General features: G+C 49.0%; 1 protein-coding gene across 2 annotated transcripts; it reads right to left on the minus strand.

The window, feature by feature from the left end:
- Positions 1-3,336: 3,336 nt before the first annotated feature.
- ABHD17A (abhydrolase domain containing 17A, depalmitoylase) lies at positions 3,337-15,161 on the minus strand. 2 transcript variants are annotated; one of them, XM_054981511.1, is made up of 5 exons: positions 14,883-15,161; positions 12,410-12,973; positions 7,341-7,535; positions 6,029-6,208; positions 3,337-4,409 (listed from the first exon to the last, which is right to left on the minus strand). In XM_054981511.1, exons 2-5 carry the CDS (start codon positions 12,721-12,723, stop codon positions 4,184-4,186), a joined length of 915 nt encoding a protein of 304 aa, XP_054837486.1. In that variant the 5' UTR covers positions 12,724-12,973; positions 14,883-15,161; the 3' UTR covers positions 3,337-4,183. The 2 variants fall into 2 exon arrangements, with proteins under 2 accessions (XP_054837486.1, XP_054837487.1); XM_054981512.1 differs by lacking the exon at positions 14,883-15,161 and adding an exon at positions 13,750-14,522.
- Positions 15,162-24,202: the final 9,041 nt, after the last annotated feature.

A 24,202-nucleotide genomic window follows, 5' to 3' on the forward strand; every position in this document is an offset into this window, starting at 1 on the left:
GGGCAATCTAAATTCCCCTCTGTCTGGAGATGAGGGGGCGGGGCCACCAGCCATGTGACCATTTTTGCCAAGGGCGATTTACAAACTCCCCCTTGTTCCAGCTGACCCAAAATGACATCATTGGTCCTGGGAGCATGCACACACTTTGACCGTGTACATGTGGTATCAGGGGTACCACCTCCCGCCAAGAGTTCCCCCCTGTCCTGGCAACCCACTGAGTTCCACCACCTCTTTTCCCAGAAAAAAGCCCTGCTCTAGAGCATGCATACCCTCCAGTCCAGAAGGGACTGAGCATGTGCCAACACCAGCTACTTGCCCAGTAGCCATACTGAATGCCGCCAAATGAACAAAGACCTTGAAACGTTGCTAGTTTGAGTCGTGAAAAGATCGCGGATGCTCGTTTTGAGGGGGAAAGTTTGCACGCAAGGTAAATTTGTTTTTGCAGTTATCTTTGCTAAAAAAAATTCCTTACAAGACACAACTAAACACAGTTTGTGTCTTCGTACAGAGGATTAAATATCTTCTGCCAGGGGGTCACCTGTACCCAGCTTCAGCTGGTATGCCAACAGTACCCTTCCGTGAGAAGCATGGTTGGGCTACCATTCTCCTCTTGAGTTACCCCAGTTAAAAGTAACACAGAGATCTCTGTCTCCTCCAAGACAATGTTTGCTCTGTTCATAAAGCTTCCTAACCATATGGCCCATCACTGGATCTTGTAGCAGTGGGTTCCACAGATTATATGTGTGCTATGCAAAACCACTTATTTTTGCCAGTCATAAACTGGCTGCCCCTCAGATGCCTGCAGATTTTTTTAACCAGCTGGGCGCGGAGGGCAATCTAAACTCCCCTCTGTTTGGAGATCAGGGGGTGGGGCCACTGGCCATGTGACCATTTTCAAGAGGTGCCGGAACTCTGTTCCACTGTGTTCCAGCTGAAAAAAAACCCTGGCTGGGTAAGTTTGTGTAGAATCATAGCCTGTTTGTCACACATGTCCCATTTTTGTGCTTTCACATTTGAGTTGGGGGTGTTTGGTATTTTGATGCTCAGAATGTGCTGGATCGAACTACAATTCCCAGGCAGGAACCGGCAAAGGATTTGATTCCAATTTCAGACACTCGTCTAACACAAAAACGTGCTTGGTGTTGGGTGCTGCAGGGCAGGCAAAATGGGCCTTGAGATACACCGAACTCAGAACAGGGAGGGAAAGCGCCAGCCGCAGAACAGCACTGTGAGAATGTGCAGATGTTGAAAAATATTTGCAACACAACCGAGAACTATTTTGAATGCCTGATACAAAGTAAACATTTCCCCCACCCCGCATTTGGTGGTTTGAGCAGAAGAACGTTCTCATAGTGCTAAGTGACAGAAGGCTGGTCCGTGTTGGGAAGAGGCAAAATATTGACACAGGAAGGGCGGTGGAAAACAGAGGGGAAGGAGGTCTGGGGCAAAGTGACAGCGTGCTTCCATCTTAAGTCTCCCCTTTCGCCTCCGCCCCCGCCCTCTGCTTTCCCACACACAGTCTCTGCTTGTCTCTGGGGGCTTCTGATTCGTAAAGCTGCTGGAACGGCCTGGAGCGCTTTAATCCCAACAGAGGACAGGCTTGAGGCTGAGGAACACAGGAAACTGGGCTGACAGGGAGGGGGCCTGCAATTGGTGCGCGGGGGGGGGGGGTCTGTTATGCAGAAATGCTCGAGACCAGGCAGGACTGAGTAATAAGGGAATATGAGAGAGGTTTATACAATTCTTGCCGGTTAAACTTTAAAAAACTCCCCCCCCCATGTTCCAGCTGACCCAAAGTGACTTCATTGAGCGGGCCTGGGAGTGTGCGCGCACTTTGTGCATGTGCATGCGGTACCAGGGGCACCACCTCCCATCAGGAGTTGCCCCCTGTGCTGGCCACCCACTGAATTCCACCACCTCTGTTCCCAGAAAAAAAGCCCTGCCTGAGAGCCCTTGAACAAAGTGGGGTTTCCTACCTCTTAAGAGCTAAGCGTTGCTCTATACTAGAATCAGATCGAAGCACTAGCCACACAAATGCACTCCTCCAGAACTGTTGCACATCATCAGAGTGGCTGCCCCACCACAATGCATCGGGAACACCGAAGCAGCACAGCACCCATTTTGCATTCAGAAAGCCCTCGTTTCAATTCCCCCATCACCACTTGAAGGATCTCAGGTGTTTAGAAAGGCTTTTCTCTGACCCAGTGAGTTGCTGTCTGTCAGAGTAGACAACACTGAGCCAAGGGCCTGACTCTGCATAAGGCACAGTTTGGGTGGCAGGAAGAGAGATGGAAGCTGGCCCCAGGCAGGACTTTGGCTTTCACAAACTAGAGGTGGCGAGTGGCAGAGCCCACATATTCACTCACGACCAAATTATTCCTCCACTCCCTCAGTGCTTCAAGACTTTGGAGATCGCCTCTGCTCAATGCCACTTATTGGAGCCATTTTAGCAGGGCCCGTGACCAAACCTTTAATCAAGGTCAGGCATAAAGGCTCCCTGCCCCTGGGATAAGCAGCAGCTTTGCAAGAAGCTAGATTTAGCAGGCATTTGTAGCAGTGGCATTTTGGCGGTGGCTCCCCATTCTGTGGAACTCCCTGCCCCTGGAATTCCGTCGCCCCTCTCCTGGCCAGTCTCCAAGCTCCAATCTGCATCAGCTTTTTCCAGAGGGCTTTTGGGACCAAAGCAGATTTTCTCAGAGAACAACGTTGTCCTTTTCAGCCTGCAGTTTTAAAATTATTTTAGCGGATATTTTTAGGCAGCCGCTTTGAGTGTCTCACTGTACAGCTCCTCCTTTTGGCATTTTCCTCTCAAGTTTTTTTTTCTTTTTATCAGTGGGTCCTATTTCCTGTACAGCCTTGGATGTTTAGCAGTTGCTTTTAGCAGCTTGATGTGCTTTCTTGTTGTTTTTTAGTGAATTGGCTAGCTGTGTTCCATATTCTTACTGTAAGCAGCGGAAGGTACTCCTCAGAATAGAAATGCAGGAAAAAATAACCTAGTTCCTATTAATATTAGTACTAAAACATGCATGAACTAATAAAACTGTTACAGTGCATACCCTTCATTCTCGTGTTTACTGCGCACAAGTATCAGCGTCGCATAGTGGTTAGTGTTCGGTCTAGCATTTCAGAGACCCCAGTTCAAATCTCCACTCATCCATGACTAGTCCCTTGGGTCAGTTACCCTCTCTTACCTTTACCTACCTCACAGGTAAGTCACAGGAGTAAAAAAAAGCCATGTACACCATCCTAACCTTCCCTTGGAGGGTGGGTAAGGTAAAAACGTACAGACACATAGCCCCCCTGCCAGAGACACACCAGACAACATTTCTTGGAAAAAAGAGCCTGGATCTTTAAAATTTTTATTCCTTGTTGTTTCCAAAACGAATGGGTGAAGGCTTCAGACCTCCCTGCCTGCATACCTGGAAGGCATGGCCTGAGAAAATGTGGGAGGTTGTGGATGGAGCAGAAAGAGTAAAACAACAGAATCCAGCTTGTGGACAGATCAGTTCCCCCAATGGCTGGCATTCCCCCCCGCCCCGCCCCCCAACCCCGCTTTAGTGCTGGTCTCTGTAGATCAGTCACAGCATCCAAACTGTGACTGTCTCCACTTTGGGTCTTCCACTGACGGATTCCCACCAAGAGAACCTTGACTGAATTCTCTTCCCCTGCCATAGAAGATGCCTATCATGCAAGACATCTCATTACCAGGAAGGAGCATCGGGGGTCACCAATCCCCCGCATGGCTTATTGCTATTGCTTGGCGCAGGGAAAATTGAGAGTTTAGTACAGGACGGTGCAGTGGAGGCAAAAACACAGTGCCGTTCCAGTGGATGTGTTAATTAAAAAAAAAATGTCGGCAACAAGCCAGTCTTTTGCAGTCTGAAGCCGAGGGACGGTGGTCAAGAGAGGACCCCCACCCACGGCTCAATTTCACAGACAGATACATCGTCCTCAAAGATGGTCGCGTCGAACGAAAACTGCTGGGGCCCTCCTCCAACGACAAGACACCGCCGGTAGAGACCCAGGGTCTGTACAGAGAAGGGCCCGGGGGCTAGTCCCACTTTGACGGAAGGGGTAAGGAACTTGCAGCGCAGACGACATTCCACTTTTTCGGATTTGCAAGCGTCCCCCTCCCTCCTCAACGAACAGCATGGAGCCAGAGGGAAGGGTGAGAACAAGGCTCTCAGTTGTGCTGGCTGGCCAGATCTTGTGAAATGAACTTGCGGAGGCGTTCCAGGTACTGGCTGTAGAGTTCAATGTCGTTGTGGCCAGCCCCCTCCACCCACAGGGGCTCCACGGCCTTGGGGCAGCGCTCGTAGAGGGCTAGGCCATGCGAGAAGTCGATCACCTCGTCTTCTGTGCCGTGAATGAAGAGGACAGGGGACGTGATCCGGGACACTTTGTCGATGCTGTGGGAGAGAAAGGACCTGAGGATGCTGTGCCCAAATCAGACCACCCGTCCATCGAGCCCAGCACAGTCAACGCCAAGACTTTTCTAAACACAGAAGAAACCAGGAACTGAAACAGGGGTCCACTGTATGCAATGGAGGTGCTAGCTTTTTACTCAGGTACTAGGGCTCTGCTGTCAGAATTAAATACCTCAGACAGATATAGGGTCTGTAGACTATTCTACTGGGTACTGTCTGTTGATGTCTGGGTAGTTTCTGTATCATTAAAAATGTCATGTCTAATTAATTACTTACGCTTTATAACAGCAATGTTTTATCTCCGTGTTTCTTATTTATACCCATTACAAACTTCTGTAACTCATGCCCTATTATATTTCTTCAATGAACGTTCTAGCTATTGATATGGTACTTGTTCACCGAACATTGATTTTATTGACTTGCACATGGCTGGTGGCCCCGCCCCCTGATCTCCAGACAGAGGGGAGTTTAGACTGCCCTCCGTGCTGCTCAGCAGCGCGGAGGGCCATCTCAACTCCCCTCTGTCTGGAGATCAGGGGGCGGGGCCACCAGCCATGTGACCATTTTCTCCGAGGGCAACCCACTGAGTTCCACCACCTCTTTACCCAGAAAAAAAGCCCTGCATAAACATAAATACAGGAGGCTGGGGGGGGGGGGAATTCCAGGCAACTGCCTTGTGCTGGCAGCAATGTCCAAGCCACATGTGACACTGGGGAGCCAAGATAAGCCCCCCACCCCAATCAGCTGCGATTGAGGTAGGAGGAATTTTCAGAGAACAAGAGTTTAACTCTCCACCATTGATCTATATCCCCCCAGAAAGAATCGTGTCTTCTTTTTCAATTAGCTTACATGCCACAGGCTTGGCTCATATGTATGAATCAAATGTGTCTGGACCAGATGTGGTTTAAAACCCCGAGTGGAAGAGAGAGTAGGCAGAGAGGTACAGGGGGTCTGCCCCAGAGCCATGACATTCACATATTAATTTGAAACAAAATGACCAAAGATTTCACTGCTGGTGTCTATGGTGGCTCTTGAAGAATACCTGAAGTCACCCCAAGAATTCTTGGGAACCAGGTCTAAATTTTTAAACAATAATGTACCGACGGATTGAAAATGAAATCCTGCCTTCAAGTCATAGCTGACTTATGGCGACCCCTGGTGGGGTTTGCATGGTAAGAGACTAACAGTGGTGGTTCACCGTTGCCTGCCTCTGCAACCCTGGTCTTCACTGGAAGCCTCCCATCCCATTACTAACCAAGACTGACCCTACTTAGCTTCCAAGATGGGATGAGATTGGGCTTACCTAGTTTATCCAGGTCAGGGCCCCCACTTATGGGAGGGGGGTTAAAATGGACAAGCCCCAGGAGACTCGTTTCATTCCAGATGCCTCTACTGACCTTCCCTACAAACACACCCTTAGCTTAAAACGAGACCTGGGTTCAAATTCCCCAGTCTGTCTTGAAGGCTAACGGGGAGCTCGATCTCATCACTCTTTTTCGGCCTCACAAGGACACTGTGAGAATGAAAAGGGGGCCCTGTACCCCACACCCTTGAAGGAAAGGTGGGATAAAAATATCCTAGAGGGAGTCACATGGACTTACTTTGGAAAAGCATCGAAGCAGTAAGTCTTCTTGGTATCTGGAAAGGCGACGCGCATGCCCGAGGTCAGGGGCGAGTGCAATATGACAGCGGCACACTCGTAGCGGGAGGCAAGGTCCACTGTGGGTACAGTGCCAATGCTTTGCCCATACAGGATGATGTTCTCTGGGCTGATCCCATATCTGCAAAGAAGACAGAAGATCCCAAAGGGACAGAAATTCACTGTTCCCAGTTCAGTTCTATAGGCTAATTATACGTACACCTCCTAATAATCCTACACACACACAGAGGCAACAATTAAGCTGCGGAACTCCCTGCCACAAGAAATGCCAATGCTTAGAAACGTTTTAAAAGGAACTCAACAAATTGCTGGGAGGGAAAAGTGGTGCAGGCTCATCAGCTGAAAGGAGCTTCCATGCCTAATGGAAGTCTACCTCTACACCGGGGAAAGACGAATCACAGGGATGGATTGCTTGGTAACCTCTCCAGGGCATCTGCTTGGCCACATCTGGAAAGAGGCCGACATCAAACCACACTGTTAGGAAAACCAAAGTACCCCGCTGCAATCGGCTGGACCCCTCCTCCAAATTTTGTCCCTGAAGGAAGAGTACAGAGGGGGGCCTGGAGTGGCGAACTGGCAGAAATAAAAAGGATAAAATGGAACTGCCTGTAAGTCTTGAGGTGGTGGTTAGACACGGGGCCAAATGCCACACTATGCATTACAAACAGCATCCTTCAAGATCTCCCGTGACAGCAGCACATAGAACCTCCCTGTTCAGATGCAGCATACCTGTGAATGGGTGGTGCACATGGGATATAAACTATGACTGGAGAGGCCATCAGCCGGCCATTGCTGAAAACAGGATGCTGCTCGAGCTGTACCCCTGGTCTAATCTTGCAGGGCTGTTCATAGTCACCCTGTCTGTCCCCCCCACTCCGGTTGTCTGAGACTGTAAGCTCCATAGGGACAGAGCCCTACAGATTTGTGCCTATGCCACCCTGTAAAGTTCCACGATCACAGGAGACAGACGTGCGATTACAAAATTGTTCCTTGATTTTTCATGGGAATCCAGTTTGTAGCAAGAATAATAATGTCTAGGAATGCTCATGAAAAGAGCTCTTGAGGCATTATTATTATCTATTAACAAGAGTAAAAGGCAAGAAACCAAATATTATACACCATTAAGTGACGGCGAGCTCTCGCCTTCTTTGCCTCCCAGATATACTGCCTCTGCACACAGAGACTGCTTTTCTAACCATCGTAGTTAATCAAACCATTATAAGAGTCTGAGTTGCTCCAACTTGGAAGCTCACCGGGTGCGGAGGGCCTGCCAGGCGGCATCAACGTCGGCATAGAGGTTCTTCTCTGAGGGCTTCCCTGTGCTGACCCCGTATCCGGAGTAGTCATAGGAGAAGATATTGCAGTTGATTCGGGTGCCCAAGCTGATGTAGAAGCTGCACATTTGGCCTAAGTCAACAGCATTGCCATGGGAGAACAGGACTGTGAACCTGGAGGAGGAAGGAAGCGTTGGTACATACCGGAGTCAGCCTGGTCTAGACATGCCGCAGGAGGAAGTGGTAGAGTCCTGAGATGGTAAACCGGACTATACCACTATACATCACAAGTCATGGATATCATATTTATGTTAAGTTCCTCATAAACACTATATATGTTTGTTGTAGTGGTTAAGAGCAGCAGGACTCTCATCTGTAGAGTCAGGTTTGATTTCCTACTCTTCCGCTTGAAGCCAGCTGGGTGACTCTGGGTCAGTCACAGTTTCTCAGAGCTCTCTCAGCCTGACTCACCTCATAGGGGGATTGTCGTGAAGATAACAACACACTTTGTAAACGGCTCTGAGAGTGTGTTAAGTTGTCCTGAAGGGCAGTATAGAAATCGAATATTATATTATTGTTATACAAACATTCCCTCCCAGTAGAAAATGAGCCAAACCAGGTGCACTATCATTTTCTTGCTGCACCGAGGTTTTTCATGTACAGGGAAGGACTGAAATAACGGCTGCAGACTGGAGCAGGCGAGAAAGAGAGGACCATTCTGAATTGTCCCCAACTAGGTTTGCTCCCTGCAGGGAAAAAATAGCACAGAAGGTAAACTACAATTTCAGATTCTAAGTGCTAGTTTTCAACTTGCAAGGAAAAAGCGTGCAAAATTGTCATTACTCCCACCCCCACAAAGCTGCTGGTGATAAGCTGCTGCCACTACATTTTATTTTTTAGAATTTTATTTTTTAATCTGGGAAGGAGACCAACCCCCCCACCCCCGGGCAAGACCCTGCATGAGATAATGTAGCGTATTATGGACATGGCTGTGCAAACCCTCTTTTCGATACTCAGCTTCCCCAAACAGCTTTCAAGCCACATCTCCTGGGGCGTCCCTCATATTCTCAGGCACAACCAGCTTAGAGTCTGAGCCCTGAGTCAAGAAGTCCCACAGATTCACTAGCAGGCCTCCCTCCAAGACGCAGTTTCTCCCTGCCGTCCCATCTGCAAGACGGTGATAACCATACCCAACTGACAATGCTCGTTGAAGAACCTTGGACGGATGCACTCCTTCTCAAAACCCCTTTGAACCCGTTTAGCCTTCATCCGTATCACCTCCCCACCCAGTCCAGTCTCGGCCGCCAATTTTCAATTAAGTTCCTTGGGGACAGGAGCCTGCCTTTTGCTTGTGAAACTCCAAGAAGTTTCATCTATCACGCAGAATAAGCGACACTAAATAGTCATGCAAATTCATGTCCGTCAACAGCTACAGCCACGATAACTAAATGGAACCTCCACATTCCAAAGCAGTCTACCTTTGGATGCCAGGGCTGGCGGGAACTTGGGTTTCTCTGCCCTGCTTTAGAGCTTTCCAAGGCACCTGACTGGCTACTGTGTCAAACAGGACAGAGGACTAAATGGACATTTGGTCTGATTCTGCCAATCTCTTCTTACGTTCTTTGTTATAATAAGCAGCAGATATTGACCACTTTGGAGTGTTCCAGCTGCTTCATTATCTCAGTCATCCTTACAACACCCTTGTAAGACAGGTCTGTATTGTTATTTTCCTATCACAGATGGAAGGGAACTGAGTGACTTGCTTAAGTCTTCAAAATGATTTTGGAGTTGAGATTTTTTGTGTGCTGAGCCCTTTTTTTTTTTTTTACTGACATTGCCCGATTTCTTTCCCCTTGCTTGCCCCCTGTGGCTGGTCTCTGAAGATAGATTGCACCTGTACATGGGGGTTCCACTCATAGCTGCTGACAGACCTAATAGTGTTTTGAGAGGATTACCCAAATGGAGAGCTTGAAAGGGCACTCCAAAGGGCCGCAAAGATGCTTAGCTAGGGTTGTGGGGTGAGAGTAGTTTTCCCTTCTGGCAGTCGCCTTTTTGAGACAAAGGCTTCTGCTCTACTTCCACAGCCTCAGAGCTTTAGGCCTGCAGCCGATTTTTCATGCTCCGAAGCTGTCCCTTTCTGTCCTAATCTCTTCTCAGCTGGGGGGAGAGAAAGCACAGCATTGCTTCAAAAGCGCCACTCCCCTTTGCGCTATCGAGCAGGGAAGCACAGGCAGCTCTTCTGAAAAACTGAACGCAGATTTGCTAATTTCTGCAAACAAGTTTTCCAAACCCAGCGAGGCAAGGGAGGCTCAGCCTGCTCACCTGCAGTTACTCAGAAGTCAGTCGCACTGGGTTTAATGGGGCTCATTGCCAAGAGGTTGTGCACAGGCTTGCAGCTTGAGTCAGACCCTGGGTCCAGCCAGCCCCGCACTGTCTGCTTTGAGATGGAGCGGGCCTGAGGCTCCTACCCCTGCCCTCCAACCAGAGATCCTTTCCGCTGGAGATGCCAGGGTGTGAACTTGGCGGCCTTGTGCATGCAAAATGCCCTCAAGGCTAAGCAGCAGCCCCCTCCTTCCCTGGAAAAGTGGACTTGACTCTGGGAACCCGAGACCCCCAAAGGTGGTCCTCTTTAAGGTGCTGCAGCTCCTCATGTCTGGAAAATGCATTGGCCCTCTTTCCTACTGTAAAGCGTTCTTTTAGACGTGCATTTAAACTATGTATTGTAGTAGTAGCCCTTGTTTATAGCAAACAACCATTTTATAATAAGCTTAAATGCTATACACCACGTCTGTTTGGGGGTATTAACAAAACCCCAAATATACAGAAGTTACACTGTGAAAGAAATTTCCTTCATCAGAAAATGTGCACGCTGAATGGCTTGAGTAAAAAACATGTATTTGCTGAACCAAAAATATCAAGAATCTGAAAGGACAAACTGGTCGAAGTTACAAAATTAATCAGAGCTTGGAAGTAAAGTTATTCTTGGGGGTTCATAACTTCGACACGATTGAGGGGATTGCCAGTGCAGAGCACGGCCGGTTTAATTTTTGTACGGCTAAAGCTCTGATGTCTTTCCACCAATATAGTTAGGAGAACGTCCAGTTAGTCTAAGAACCAGTGCTGAACGTTACTGGTTCTAATCACAAACTTAAAATGGAAGAGGAGTGGTCCTGCCTGGATGCCACGTCCATTGGCGTGATGGTGGGAGAAAAGGACGTAAAAGTGTGGTCACAAAAGGACAGGAAATTCCAACCAGAGAATATCTTTCCACCCAGCCCCCCTTATCTGACCCATGTGGGGCTGACCTTCCTTCCTTCCCCCCCTTTCTCTCTTTCTTTCTCCCACCCATGTATCTTCTGGAGCATCTTTGACTAATAACGCAAACCGGTTATGAGATACATCCTGAGGACCTCAGAACCTGTCCAAAAAAGGATCCACTTACCTTTCAAAGGGGAGAATTTCTGCAGATGCAACTTTTCCTGCTAGGAGGGGAAAGCTACTCAAGCTGCAGACAAGTTGAACTATTTATACTAATATCTGTCACTTGTTATTCTACTGTTATTGCAAGGAGCTCAGGGCAAGACTTATGCTTCCCTGTTCCTCTCATTTTATCTTCACAGCAACCTTGAGAGGTAGGCTAGGCTGTAACGAGACCAAGGTCACCCAGTGAGTTTCATGACTGCATGAGAATTTGAGCCCAAGAACCCCAACCTTGTCTCTCAAATTGCTCTGCCACGCTGGCTCTCAAGACCGTTTTAATTCTTTTCTATTTCCAGCTTCACAGAGAGCAACAGCTCTGTCAGGCCAAAAGGACAAGAAGGAGAGAAGAGAAGAGAAGAGAAGAGAAGAGAAGAGAAGAGAAGAGAAGAGAAGAGAAGAGAAGAGAAGAGAAGAGAAGAGAAGAGAAGAGAAGAGAAGAGAAGAGAAGAGAAGAGAAGAGAAGAGAAGAGAAGCTTGCTAGGACAGTCGTGACTGAGGTGAGATTGGAATCCACAGTTCACCGACTTCAGCAGTTCTTCAACCCTTTAAATTTGGACATGGCAACTGCTAAACTTACCATGCCACTTTCCATCCTTCCTAGATTCACACACATTAACAAGGTGGTTGTGTGTGTGTTGGGGGAAGAGTCTACCCCATATGACAATCCCAGTGATCCACTGACTAAAAGCACTGGACTTTAAAATCTGGAGGAGCCGGGTTTGGATTCCACATCCTAGCGACTTTCTAGGCCATGGAGGAAACAGTCTGGACAGGAGTTGGCTTGATGCAGCCAACACTTCCTCCTTACTATTTTTGAGTGGCCAAGAACCCATAAATAAGGGTGCCACACGGCCAGAAAGACACATAATGCCCAGGCCACAGATTCCAAATGGCCCAAGCACACCAGGAGACAGACCCCAGTTCCAGATACAAGGCAGGATCAGCTGAGGTCCGGTGATAATTCAGACCAAGGATACAGACCCAAGTATTTAGTAGCGCCTTTAAGACTAACCAACTTTATTGTAGCATAAGCTTTCAAGAACCACAGCTCTCTTCATCAGATACAACTTTATTGTAGCATAAGCTTTTGAGAACCATAGCTCTCTTCGTCAGATGCATCTGACGAAGAGAGCTGTGGTTCTCAAAAGCTTATGCTACAATAAAGTAACTACAGACTAACACAGCTAACTCCTCTGGATCTAAACCCAAGTGTGTTTTTCAACAACCCATTCCCTACAGCCTCTTTCCAACCCACTTCTGCTTCTCACTTGCCTTGAAAGCCACTTGCTGGAGTCGCCATAAGTTGGCTGTGAATCGATGGGCCATACGTACGTACAGCCTCTCTTTGTGCTCTTACTAAGGATGCTTCTATTCTCAAGGTGGGCTTTGGCCAAGCAAGGCAACGGGACAACACACACACCTCTCCCCAAAACATGGAGTCTGCTATCGGGCAAGAAGCTGGGTGACACTGGGAGGGAGACATCCGTCCATCCTTGGCCCACAACAACACACAGTTAGTGACACACACACCACTCGTCTGCACCACCATCTTCCAGGTCACGGCTCACCTGGCACCAGGCACGCAACGGACGTACATGCAGCTAACCCGGTTCCCTCGGTTGCTTTTGGTAAGGAACACCTCGATGGTGTCCAGATCCCGCTGGTTATACTGAAAATCCGCCCGGTCCGTTAAGTGGAGCTTCCATCGGGTCATGGCGCTGCTCCGCAGGGAACTGCTGCTGGAACTGCCAGCTGGTTCCGGTTCTGGGACAATCGTGTAGGTGGGCTCTGGCGGCAAGAAGGCTAACTTGGCAGCAATCCGGCCGGGGCACGGCGGGCAGCAGAAAAGGCAACACAGTTCGCTGACTGAAAGCCCATTCATGACAGCTGGTGATAATTTGCAGCCTTAGAGACTGGATGATTTTCAGGGTCAAGGGCTGGGAACGGCAGACGCTGCCCAAGAAATCAACAAACCCAGCCGATTAGGAAAGCGTTTCAGCTTCTGGTGTGATAAACTGAACCTTTATGACATGCGTCTCCGGAACAGACATGGTTGGGGTCTTCCGCATTCCGGTGTAGAGCGTGAGAGTTGCAGTGACTCCAGTTGTACACATGCTCCACCATGCAGCCTCCTGAAGACCAAAGAAGAGGGGAAACTGGGTATTAGAGCGCACAAAGAGGACACTAGAGCACATCAGACCTCACAATAAGCACATTGATCCCACATGCGCACATCAGAAAACCCATGTGTCCATCCACACCGACAGCAAACCTCCGCAGACATACATGGAACGCTCTCCCCAAGCCATGCACCAATGCACACGTCACAGAAGTCCACTTCCAAAGCCTCAGGGCCCCTCAGTCTGCCATGATTTTATGGTGAGCTGCCTTGTAGCCATCAAATGCAAATGATACAATCTCATCTGGTGTTGGAGGGGGTGCTATGCTGGAGAGGTGTGTGGCAATACCTGGCAGGATCTCAGAAGCCCAAATACTTTCTCAAAAAGGGAATCACTTTAATATATTTCTCCCCCATAACCCTGAGAGATTCTAAACCGCAGAGTTAAAAGGAAAGGAAATGGCCATTGCGTAATGCATCTGGTGATGGCTGCAAACGTAACAAACTTTTGGAGGATATCTAGTGCCATGATGGCTAATTAGAACCTCCAGGTTCAGAGGCAGTCTACCCTGGCACACTGTCCCTTTTCTAGATTCCACTACCAGGCCCAGACACTTCACAAGGACTAAGAACTTGCTTCTTTGAAAATCAACAAGTGTTCCCAGAACACGAACCTCCACAGTCCATATAAAATCCTGCACTTCTAATCAAAACCTGCCAAAGCCTTGGTGGCCTTTGTAAGGGCAGAACGGTGAGATATAAATTTTGGAAAATAAATTAATAACCCACCCAATCACTCCATGTCCCACGCAATTGGAGGATCCTCCCCAGCTTAAACGCAGTTTACTGCACAATGGAGCCAACACCTGCGCCAGTCACACTGCGGGAAGGTGAATAATTCAGGCATCCCGAGGCCACGTACCCTCTCCAACACAGAAGCCAAGCCCTGTGACTCACGAGAAAGCGTACACAAAAGCACACACGCCTCACAGCTACACCCCAAACAGGACTACACCGACTAAAAAATCCTCCTCCGATCAGCCCAGGAAGCTTTTTCCTGCCTCCAGCAAACACAAAGGTTAGCAGCTGGGAGAAGAGGTTGGACAGCAACAGGTGAATTTGTCACTTGAGCCCTTAGGAACCGGGACCTGGCAGATGGGAGAGCTAGGGGGGCAGCTGTCACCGGCAACGAAGAGCTTACCAATGGATTCTATCTTACCCTGGAGGGATCCTGTTCCCACAACCACCATCCCCATGAAAACAGTAGTAATACCGGCACCGTTGATGGCTATGGGGCTTTGGCGAGTCAGACAAGGAAAAGCACCAGTTATTCCACATCAAAACGGCAGAGGAACGTAATTTAATGTTGCTTTTGCCTACAGACATATACGTGGTGACATAGGCTTGGTCAGATGCATCATGGGGAGGGGGGAAATTCCACGCATCAGAAGGAAACAGGCCGCGGGGCCGAGGGTCTGGTCCGCTCCCGCACTGTGGCAGTTTAATCCGATTGTTTCACGCGTATCGGCCGGGGAAAACCCGCCGCGAGAGAGGGCCGCCTAGCAAGGGGGAGAAGCAGCAGGCCGAGCGCAAAACCGCCCGGGCGACACGCGGGTCGCGCCATCCCCCCAGCAGGACCCCCGTTCGTTGCTCTGCGAGGGGGCCCGGCTCACTTCGGGTGGCGCCGCTGCTGGCGGACGGCGGGCGAGAAGGAAGGGCCGGCGAAGCCTGGCCGAGCGCACACCCGCAAAGCCGGCCAGGAGGCAACACGCGAGCCAGCTACGCAGCGCCACCCGCGCGTCCCCTGCCAAGCGGGACCCCGGCCGCACGAGCACGCCGAGACACAGCGCGCCCCCTCCCGCCCGGCGCCCGCCAGCAGCCCCTGCGCTCTGCCCCGCCAGGGGACCCCCGCCCAGAATCACCCTCGCCGGGGGCTCCGCCGCGGCCCTCTGCGCCTCCGCTCCGCTCCGCTCGGGCTCCCAGCTCAGCCGGCCCGCCCGCGCCCGGCCCCGATGCGGCCCCCGGTGGCGCAGCCGCTGCCCTCCGCCGCGCCCCGCATTACGCGCCCGGCCGGGCCAGACGGGGCGCGCGGCGGCGGCGGCGGCGGCGGCTGAGTCCAGACGGCGGCGATGCGCCCCCCGCCCGCTCCGCTCCGCTCCCGCGTCTCCTCCTCCTGCTCCAGGGAGGCGGATGTGACGGGAGAGGAGCCTGCGCTGGAAATGACGCCGCCGAGGCAGGAGCCAGCAAAAGGGGGGGGGGGGCGCGGTGGAGCCGTCGCTCCCAGACGCCCCCGAAGCAAACCCGGGGAAAGACTCCTGCCCCAATGAGGAGGCTGGCCTGCTGCGTCTCTGCGTGAGTCCCGCCCCGGCCCTGGGCGGCTGAGTCACCCGTCTTCGAGGCAACAGCTTTCAACGGAAGGACTTTCGGTCTGGGAAAGCACCGTGTGACCCGGGCTGCTTAATGCCATTTCTGTGCCATCTGCGAGGCTGGTTGTGAGTGGTGCGGCAGATGTCACAGAAACGGCATTAAGCAGCCCGGGTCACTTAGATACGAATCTCTGAAGAAGGCTGATCCCAGATTCCTGGAAAGTGTGTGCCGAGGACTGAATCGAGAGGAAGGCCTTTCTCACCTTTCAATGAGTTTAGCAAAAGCTCCCGGGCTTGCCTACAGATAATGACATGGGACCTCTCATTGGCCAGATCTTTGGTATTTCCTGGCCTTGTATGCCTCCAGTTTTGTCTCCCCTCTCCTCTACCGCTGTAACTATATCTGAGGATTCACTTCTGGCTTCCCATCAAAAAATTTCTGCTACCATAAATCAGTATGTCTTTAAGGCTGTAGTGAGACTTTTTTTTTGTTTATTTCTATCCCATCAGACTCCACTATATTATATTCCACTGCTACAGCAAGTATGATTGATGTATTCAAACTACCCCCCTTCCCTGCCATGGCAGCAGACTTATTTACCCTCTGAGGAGGGTGCCCTGTGCAACTCTGCATGAGTCCCCGCTCCAGCCTTGCAGAATCAGCAACCCATGCATCTGATCTCATTTAAGACTTGCTGTGAGGCAGTTGGCTGATTATTCTTAGAAGTGGCAACCTGTTGCATTTCTGTATGAGTCACCATTCCGGCATTGCCTCCTTATAGTCAGTCTCAGATAAACGCATGTCATTTCGGCAGGTGTCTGCATAAAGTGTGATTGGAACTGACCTGCAGAGGAGCCTACTGTTCTGTTCTGCATGAGTCACAGCCTCCAATTTTAATTCAGAAAAGCATACGCCTCAGGAGATTGGGAACGTTGCACTAGGATTTGAGTGTTGCCCAATGGAAAACGAAGAAACATGAAAGTACTTAATTTGTGGAAATCACCACCACATAATGCAGCAGTGGCCACTAGCTTTGAGCTTTGAAAATGGCAAGGCTAGTTCCTGGAGGATGAAAATATATTTATGGCTGCGAGCTGTGAAGGTGAAATGTAACCTCCAAGTGCAAGGGAAGTTTACCTTTGATTGCCAAATGCTGGGGGCAAAGCAGCAAGGAACAGCCCAGCTTGGAAGCCTCACAAAAACAGCAGCCAAGAAGCCCTCTTCCGTTCTGTCCTCACAACAACCCTGTGAAGTGGGTTGGGCTAAGATTGCCTCGCTGGATGCTTTATTGTCAAAAAACAGGTGAGGAGCCCCCCAATTTAAATCAGAAAGAGGGTTGGCGGTTTAATCCCCTCTTGTACCATTTTCCTGACATTCAAATACCCAGGGCTTTTTTTCTGGGAAAAGAGGTGGTGGAACTAAGTGGGTTGTCCTCGGCGGAAATGGTCACATGGCTGGTGGCCCTGCCCCCTGATCTCCAGACAGAGGGGAGTTGAGATTGCCCTCTGCGCCGCCGAGCCGCGCGCAGGGCGACCTCAACTCCCCTCTGTCTGGAGATCAGGGGGCGGGGCCACCAGCCATGTGACCATTTTCAAGAGGTTCCCTCCGTTCCCCCTGAAAAAAAGCCCTGCTTGTGATGCAGAAACCTTGTTGAAATGGAGCAGGTCTGGATCTAGTCACCATCTGGTGGAGAGATCTCCTGTGAATTCTCGGTATCAGTGCAAATCCTATGGTGAGTTAGTCCAGTCTAAGCCCATTGAAGTCAATGGAAATAGACTGCAGTAACTCTCCATAGGGTAAAATAGTAAAGAGTTCAGTAGCACCTTTAAGACTAACCAACTTTGTGGTAGCATAAGCTTTTGAGAACCACAGTTCTCTTTGTCAGATGCATCATCAGCTTGCAAGAACCACAGCTCTCTTTGTCAGATGCATCATCAGCTTGCGAGAACCACTGCTCTCTTCGTCAGATGCATCTGACAATGCATCTGAAGAAGAGAGCTATGGTTCTCAAAAGCTTATGCTACTATAAAATTGGTTAAGGCTATTTTATAGTAGCATAAGCTTTTGAGAACCACAGCTCTCTTCTGGACTCTACTATTTTGCAACTACAGACTAACACGGCTAACTCCTCTGGATCTCTCCATAGGGTTGCACTGTAAATCTCTTTCAGGGTAAACCCATTGAAGTTAAGAGGCTTACAAATATATAACTCTGTATAGGACTGCGCTGTTTCAGTTATTCAGTGTGGGGAAGGCAGCAGGATATATTGTTAATGTCATGAAATCCAAACACTGAAGTTTCACTTATGGTGACTGTATTTTCAGGCCCAGCAATTCCCTTTCCCGGGCAGCTACAGTCAGCCCATCACCAGTTTTGGATACAAGTAGGAGTTTTTTGTTCCAACTAAATAAATGTGCCGGCAGCTGAAGAAACTTCCTGGGGAGAGGAGGCAAAGGCTTTTGAAAGGGGGCATGGATTTGATTGCTTCACCAGCAGGTGGCAGTACAGGCCCACAATTCAGGGATTAGAAACCTACTCAAAAGAGAGAGATGCCCTGAACAGACAGGCAGAATTCCATGCCACCCGACCCGCAACCTACTTTACGTTAAGAACTGCAGCGGGTTTTTAGGGAATGGGCAATATGAGGAAGGTTAAAGGAGCTCAGTATGTTTAGCCTGGAGAGGAGATGACTGAGAGGAGATATGCTAACCATCTTCAAGCACTTGAAGGGCTGTCATATAGAGGACGGTGCAGAGTTGTTTTCTGTTGCCCCAGAAGGCCAGACCAGAATCAACGGGTTGAAATTAAATCAAAAGAGCTTTTGGCTAAACATTAGGAAGAACTTCCTGATGGAGTGGTCCCTCAGTGGAACAGGCTTCCTCAGGAGGTGGTGGGCTCTCCCTCTTTGGAGGTTTCTAAGCAGAGGCTAGATGGCCATCTGACAGCAATGCTGATTCTGTGAACCTGGGCAGATCATGAGGGGGAGGGCAGGAAGGGTTACATCAGTGCTTAGTTCTCCTAGCCCTTCTTACCTTCCCAGGGTAAGGCCGACCGCCATCTTGGGTTCAGGTAGCAATTTTCTCCAGGCCAGTTTGGCTAGGGATCCTGATGGTGTTTTGCCATCTTCTGGGCATGGAGTAAGGGTCATTTGGTATGTGTGTGTGGTGGTGGTGGGGGTATTTGTGAATTTCCTGTATTGTGCATGGGGATGGACTAGATGAACCTGGAGGTCCCTTCCAACCCTATGATTCTATGAATTCCAGAATCTCACCAGCCCGATGAAGCTGTATTACGTCGTATCAGGCTATCACTCCTGCTGCCTAAGTAAGGTTGCTAAATCCGGGCTGGGAAATTCCTGGAGATTGGGGTGGGGTTTGGGGAGGAGGGGCACCTCAGCAGAGTCCATTGAGTCCATTTTCTCCAGGGGAACCGACTGCTGTAGTCTGGAGAGCCATTGTAATTCCAGGAGATCTCCAGGACCCACCTGGAAGCTGGCAACCCATTGGCTTAGTACTGTCTACATTGACCTGGCCGTGGCTCTTCAGGGTCTGGAGATGAGATCTGCCACCTTAGACTTTTTAAATTGGGGATGACAAGGGTTGGATCTGGTACCTCCGACATGCAACACACAGGGCAGTATTGCTGAACCACAGGGACAGTTAGACTGCTCCAGCTTGCGACTGTGTTGAATAGCAGCTGACTATCACAAGCCTCCTCTACACACCAGTTCAATTTAGTAATCGGGTGGCTTGAATTTTGTTTTATTTTAACCAGAGGTACAGGGTTAGCAGAAGCTACAGGAGTGCTGATTCTGCCTGGTCTGTTGCCCACACTAAGCCTCTGTTGGAACCCCTTTTGGGTGCTATCTAAACTCCCCTCTGTCTGGAGATCAGGGGGCGGGGCCACTGGCCATGTGACCATTTTTGCCGAGGGCGATCTAAACTTTAAAAAACTCCTCCCTTGTTCCAGCTGACCCAAAGTGACATCATTGTGTGGTCCTGAGTTCCACCACCTCTTTTCCCAGAAAAAAGCCCTTGCTAGTAGCCATCAATAGACCTCTCCTCCACAAATCTGACTAACCCCTTTTTAAAACTATCTGTGGTCATGGCCATCACTACATCCACTGGCGGTGAGTGCCACAGTTTATTTACACTTTGAGTAAAAATGCAGTCATTGAGTATTTCCTTTTATATGCCCTCAACCTATTTCCCAACAGTTTCATTGGATGCCTTGGTATTATAGGAGAGGAAGAAAAAGCTCCCTCTAGCCGCTTTCTCCACCTTGTGCATAATTTTATAAAGCCCAACATCCCAGGAAGCACAAAACAGTATAATAGCATCGTGTCTCTCCTTAGCCATCTCTTTTCTAGACTGAAAAGTCCCAAACTCAGAGTTCCACTCCAAACAAACTTTGGCATGAGAAATATTCACGAGTTAGGAGAAGCAAGATCAAAACTGGGAGTTTTCAAGCAGAGATTACAAAATTGGGTAGCATCTCGAATAACCCCTCATTTCGGCATGCGCTCCTCAGCACTTATCCCGTTAACTTTCCAGCACTATTTTCTATCACTGGACGCTGCTTCCGTCAGACAATTCTAGCCCTGATGCTATTTTCCTGCTTTGTGCTTCCTAAGATGTTGGGTTTTTAAATGCTGGACTGTATTTTTATTTTGCAATTTGGTATATTTAAAGTGATGTTTATGAGGAACACGCTTGTTGTGAGGGGAGGGGTAATTTGGAAATCCCACCCCACTCACCAAAACTTCCCCCTCCAGATTTTCTGGAGGGGATGAATAGACTGGTTTCTCCTCTTCGCCCTTTTTTCTCTTTCTGGCTACCAGATGCTAGGCTTCCTGAAGTGTGCTCGGCCTGCTTTGGTCCAACTTTGTGCCCCCCCAAGTTAATTTACAAAGTCATATTTTTCATATTTACCTTCCCTACAGGCGCCACATCTCCGCAGAGCTTTCTCCCTTGCAAGATTCAATGCAGTGCCATCTGCAATCCCAGGAATTTTTTTCAGCTGGAACGCAGTGGAATGGAGTTCTGGCACCTCTTGAAAATGGTCACATGGCTGGTGGCCCCGCCCCCTGATCTCCAGACAGAGGGGAGATTGCCCTCCATGCCGCTGAGCAGCATGGAGGGCAATCTCAACTCCCCTCTGTCTGGAGATCAGGGGGCGGGGCCACCAGCCATGTGACCATTTTCTCCGAAGGCAGGCCACTGAGTTCCACCACCTCTTTTCCCAGAAAAAAAGCCCTGTGCAATCCTATACAGTAGACAGGGCTTTTTTTCTGAGAAAAGAGGTGGTAGAACTCAGTGGTACTATATGTGTGCACGCGTTGTGCTCGCACGCTTCCGGAACCGCACGACGATGTCACTTCCGGGAACTGACATCATTGCGCAGGGTGTGACCACCCCCAGGAGCATTCCTGCAATTTGAGTCTGCTTGCCTCCCCGCTGATCTGGGCCCGATCCGGGCAGTTTCAGACCAGTTTCGGCCCAAAACAGCAGGGAGCGGGGGTGGGGGAGTTGTGAGATGCCAGAATGCTGTTCCAGAGCGTTCCGGCAGAAAAAAAAGCCCTGACGGTAGATAGAATAAGATTGCATATGCAGATAGAGTTGGCCACTGCGATCATGGCAGCATTGAGGCAATTTTGCATGCTTTGCTTTATTGCCAACTATATGCAGACTTGCGTCTCAATTACTTAAACTTGGAATTAGTTAACAGGAGGGGCCTCCCAGATTCCTAAAAGTCTATCACCTTCTGAATGACTCCCTGCCTAAAACCACCGAGAAAGTGGCAATGTTTCTCTATACGGCTATAAAATTCCGTCAGGAGCAGTTCCAGAAAAAAACTTGTTTTTCTATGTTTTTTTGTATTGTGTCTATTGTGCCGACTGATGCCAATAAAGGCTAACTGACTGACTGAATGACTACATTGTTATGCCTTGTGTGTTGGCGGCCACCTGGTTTAACATTAGGGGTTGTGTATCTGGGGTATTATATAGTATTGTATTGTAGTGATCTGATAAATGCCAGTTTGTCGATGAATGCACCCTGTAATGGTGGCTTGGAGCGTGTTTGCCCAGCTTCTGCTGGTGCATCAGCTGGGCCCGTTCTTGGTTTGGTCAGATCTAGCCACAGTGATCCATGCCTTAGTTACACTTCAACTGGACTCCTGCTGTGTGCTCTACTTGAGGCGACGCTTGAAGAGTGTTTGGAAGCTACAAGTTGTACAGAATTCTGCAGCTAGACTGCTAGCAGGAGCCAACAACAGGAACTTGTGACCCCTCAATATTACAGCAATTACACTGGCTGCTGATCCACTCCCAAGTCCAATTCAAGATGTTGAGTTTAACTTTGAACACTCTACCTTTTCTGTTTGGTTGTTAAGATCGCAGGGAGAGGCCCTCCTGACAGCCTATCAACCAAAGAAGCTCATTTTGGGGGTACACAAGAGAGGGCCTTATCGGTAGTAGCCCCGCAATTGGAGAACAACTTTCTCAGGGCAATGAACCTGGCGCCCTCACTCTGTCTTCAGGAGGCATCTTTAGGATAGCTTTTGTTTAGCCCGTTTTTAATATATGGGTTGTTTTAAACTGTGTTTTTGATGTATTTTATGTTTCTGTTTTATATTGTAAGATGCCTTGAGCTCCTCTAGGTGGAAAGGTGGCTAATAAATGTCATAAATAAATACATAATAACAACAACAACATTCGATTTATATATCGCCCTTCAGGACAACTTATAGGATTGCCAGCCTCCAGGTGGTGGCTGGAGATCTCCCAGAATTACAACTGATCTCCAGGTGACAGAGATCAGTTCCCCTGGAGAAAATGGCTGCTTTGGAGGGTGGACTCTATGGCATTATACCATTCTAAAGCCACCCCCCTCCACAAACCCCACCCTCTCCAGGCTCCACCCCCCCCCAAATCTCCAGGAATTTTCCAATCTGGACTTGGCAACCCTAACAACTTAACGCCCAATCAGAGTGGTTTACAAAGTGTGTTGTTATTATCCTCACGACAATCACCCTGTGAGGTGGGTGGGGCTGAGAGAGCTCTGAGAGAGCTGTGACTGACCCAAGGTTACTCAGCTGGCTTCAAGTGGAGGAGGAGGGAATCAAACCCGGTTCTCCAGATTAGAGTCCTGCCACTGTTAACCACTACACCAAACTGGCTCCCCTATATTACAAATATGGCAATGATAATAACTTGTTTCTAGGAAGTTTCCTATTAGAAGGTCTCTAATCCTTGCTGAGCAAGAATCTATTTTGTGGGGATGTGGCAAGGAGAGGGAAATAGGAGGTAAAACTGGGATAGACATGTAACTCTGGATTTGAACTAAACTCATTGCCACAGAATGGAGTCATGCTGATTAGCTTAGATGGCTTTTAAGGGGTATTAGACAAATTCATAGTGGAGCGGAGGATCTTGAATGTCTATCAGCCACGATGACTAAATGGAACCTCCATGTTCAGAATAGTAAAGAGTCCAGTAGCACCTTTAAGACTAACCAACTTTACCATAGCATAAGCTTTTGAGAACCACAGCTCTCTTAGTCAGAAGCTACTATTTTCCTACTACAGACTATCATGGCTAACTCCTCTGGATCTGTGTCCATGTTCAGAGGCAGTCTACCTCTGCATGCCAGGTGTTTGGGGAGACGACAACAGGGAGAAGCTTTGGATGCTACGCCCCTGCTGGTGGGCTCTCCAGGGGCCTCTAATTGGTGACTGTAGGAATCATGATGTTGGACCCAAAAGCTCATGGGTCTGACCCAGCAGAATTTTTATGTTCAGGTATAAAATAGTAAAGAGTCCAGTAGAACGTTTAAGACTAACCAACTTTATTGTAGCATAAGCTTTCGAGAACCACAGGTCTCTTCGTCAGATGCATGTTCAGGTGCTCTCCGTAGTTCGGGGTGGCTTATGCAGAAGGCCAGGACAGTTGAGGCCTTGCTGTTGCTCCTTATTGGGACATGTGCTGGGTGGCTGCAATGCTGGATGTCTGTTATTGCTCATTTGACTGTTCGGCTTGAAAACCTTGAATAAATTTTGTTACAACCAGCAAAACACAGTATGATGCACCGTGAGCCTGAGCAAGCTAGTAGTGCCCCCCAATCTTCGAAACCATGTTTAATTATTCCATGATGGCAAAAAAAAATGATGCAATTTAACATTTTGAATCATAAAATGTTACACATAATTTTCTAACCCTTTCTAGAGTGCAAACTGTATAATGCTAGGAGAAAGGGGGAGATATTTAATGTCTGCAACCTGCTCATTTCCCCCTTCTGTCCGTCATGGCTCTTTTCTCAGGGCCAAGCTAGAAGTGACGAGTTACAATTGAATGGCAAGTGAACAGACTCGCATGTATTCCTCCCTCTTCACTTGCGCTCCACTTGCAGGTGGAGCGCAAGTGAACAGTGGAGTGCAAGTGAACAGGTGGAGTGATCGAGTGGAGTGATTGAGTAGAGCGCAAGTGGAGTACAAGTGAACAGGGAGGAATACACGTGAGTCTGTTCACTTGCCATTCAAGTGTAACTCGTCACTTCTAGCTTGGCCCTTGGTCTCAGAGTATCAGTGATGAATCTTTCTGTATTCTAAGGATGTTCTGGATTTTCCTCACTTGGATTTCTCCTCAAATTTTTGAATTCTGAATTTCATGATCTTGTTTCCCAATTGAAATGGATGCATCTGGAGTAGAAGTGGGCACGAACAGGAAAAGAAACCTGAACACGATGTTTGTTCGTTGCTCTCCACGAACAGGGATTCCCGGACATTGACAGACATGACATGTCCACGAACATGTTTGTAGTTGGAGGTTTGTGGGAGCCAGAATGGCTCCCTTGGGACTTAGCTGAACTTGAGCCGG

This window comes from Eublepharis macularius, chromosome 5 (assembly GCF_028583425.1).
Source record: "Eublepharis macularius isolate TG4126 chromosome 5, MPM_Emac_v1.0, whole genome shotgun sequence".
Taxonomy (NCBI): Eukaryota; Metazoa; Chordata; class Lepidosauria; order Squamata; family Eublepharidae; genus Eublepharis; species Eublepharis macularius.

Bases quoted from the DNA above. Each gene is read 5' to 3' on its own strand.
- ABHD17A (XM_054981511.1), bottom strand. From the start codon at position 12,723: ATGAATGGGCTTTCAGTCAGCGAACTGTGTTGCCTTTTCTGCTGCCCG. The intron at 7,536-12,409 runs GTGAGCCGTGAC...TTCCTCCTCCAG, and splicing joins CGTTGCGTGCCTGGTGCCAG to GTTCACAGTCCTGTTCTCCC. The intron at 4,410-6,028 runs GTAAGTCCATGT...TCTCTCCCACAG, and splicing joins TGCTTCGATGCTTTTCCAAA to CATCGACAAAGTGTCCCGGA.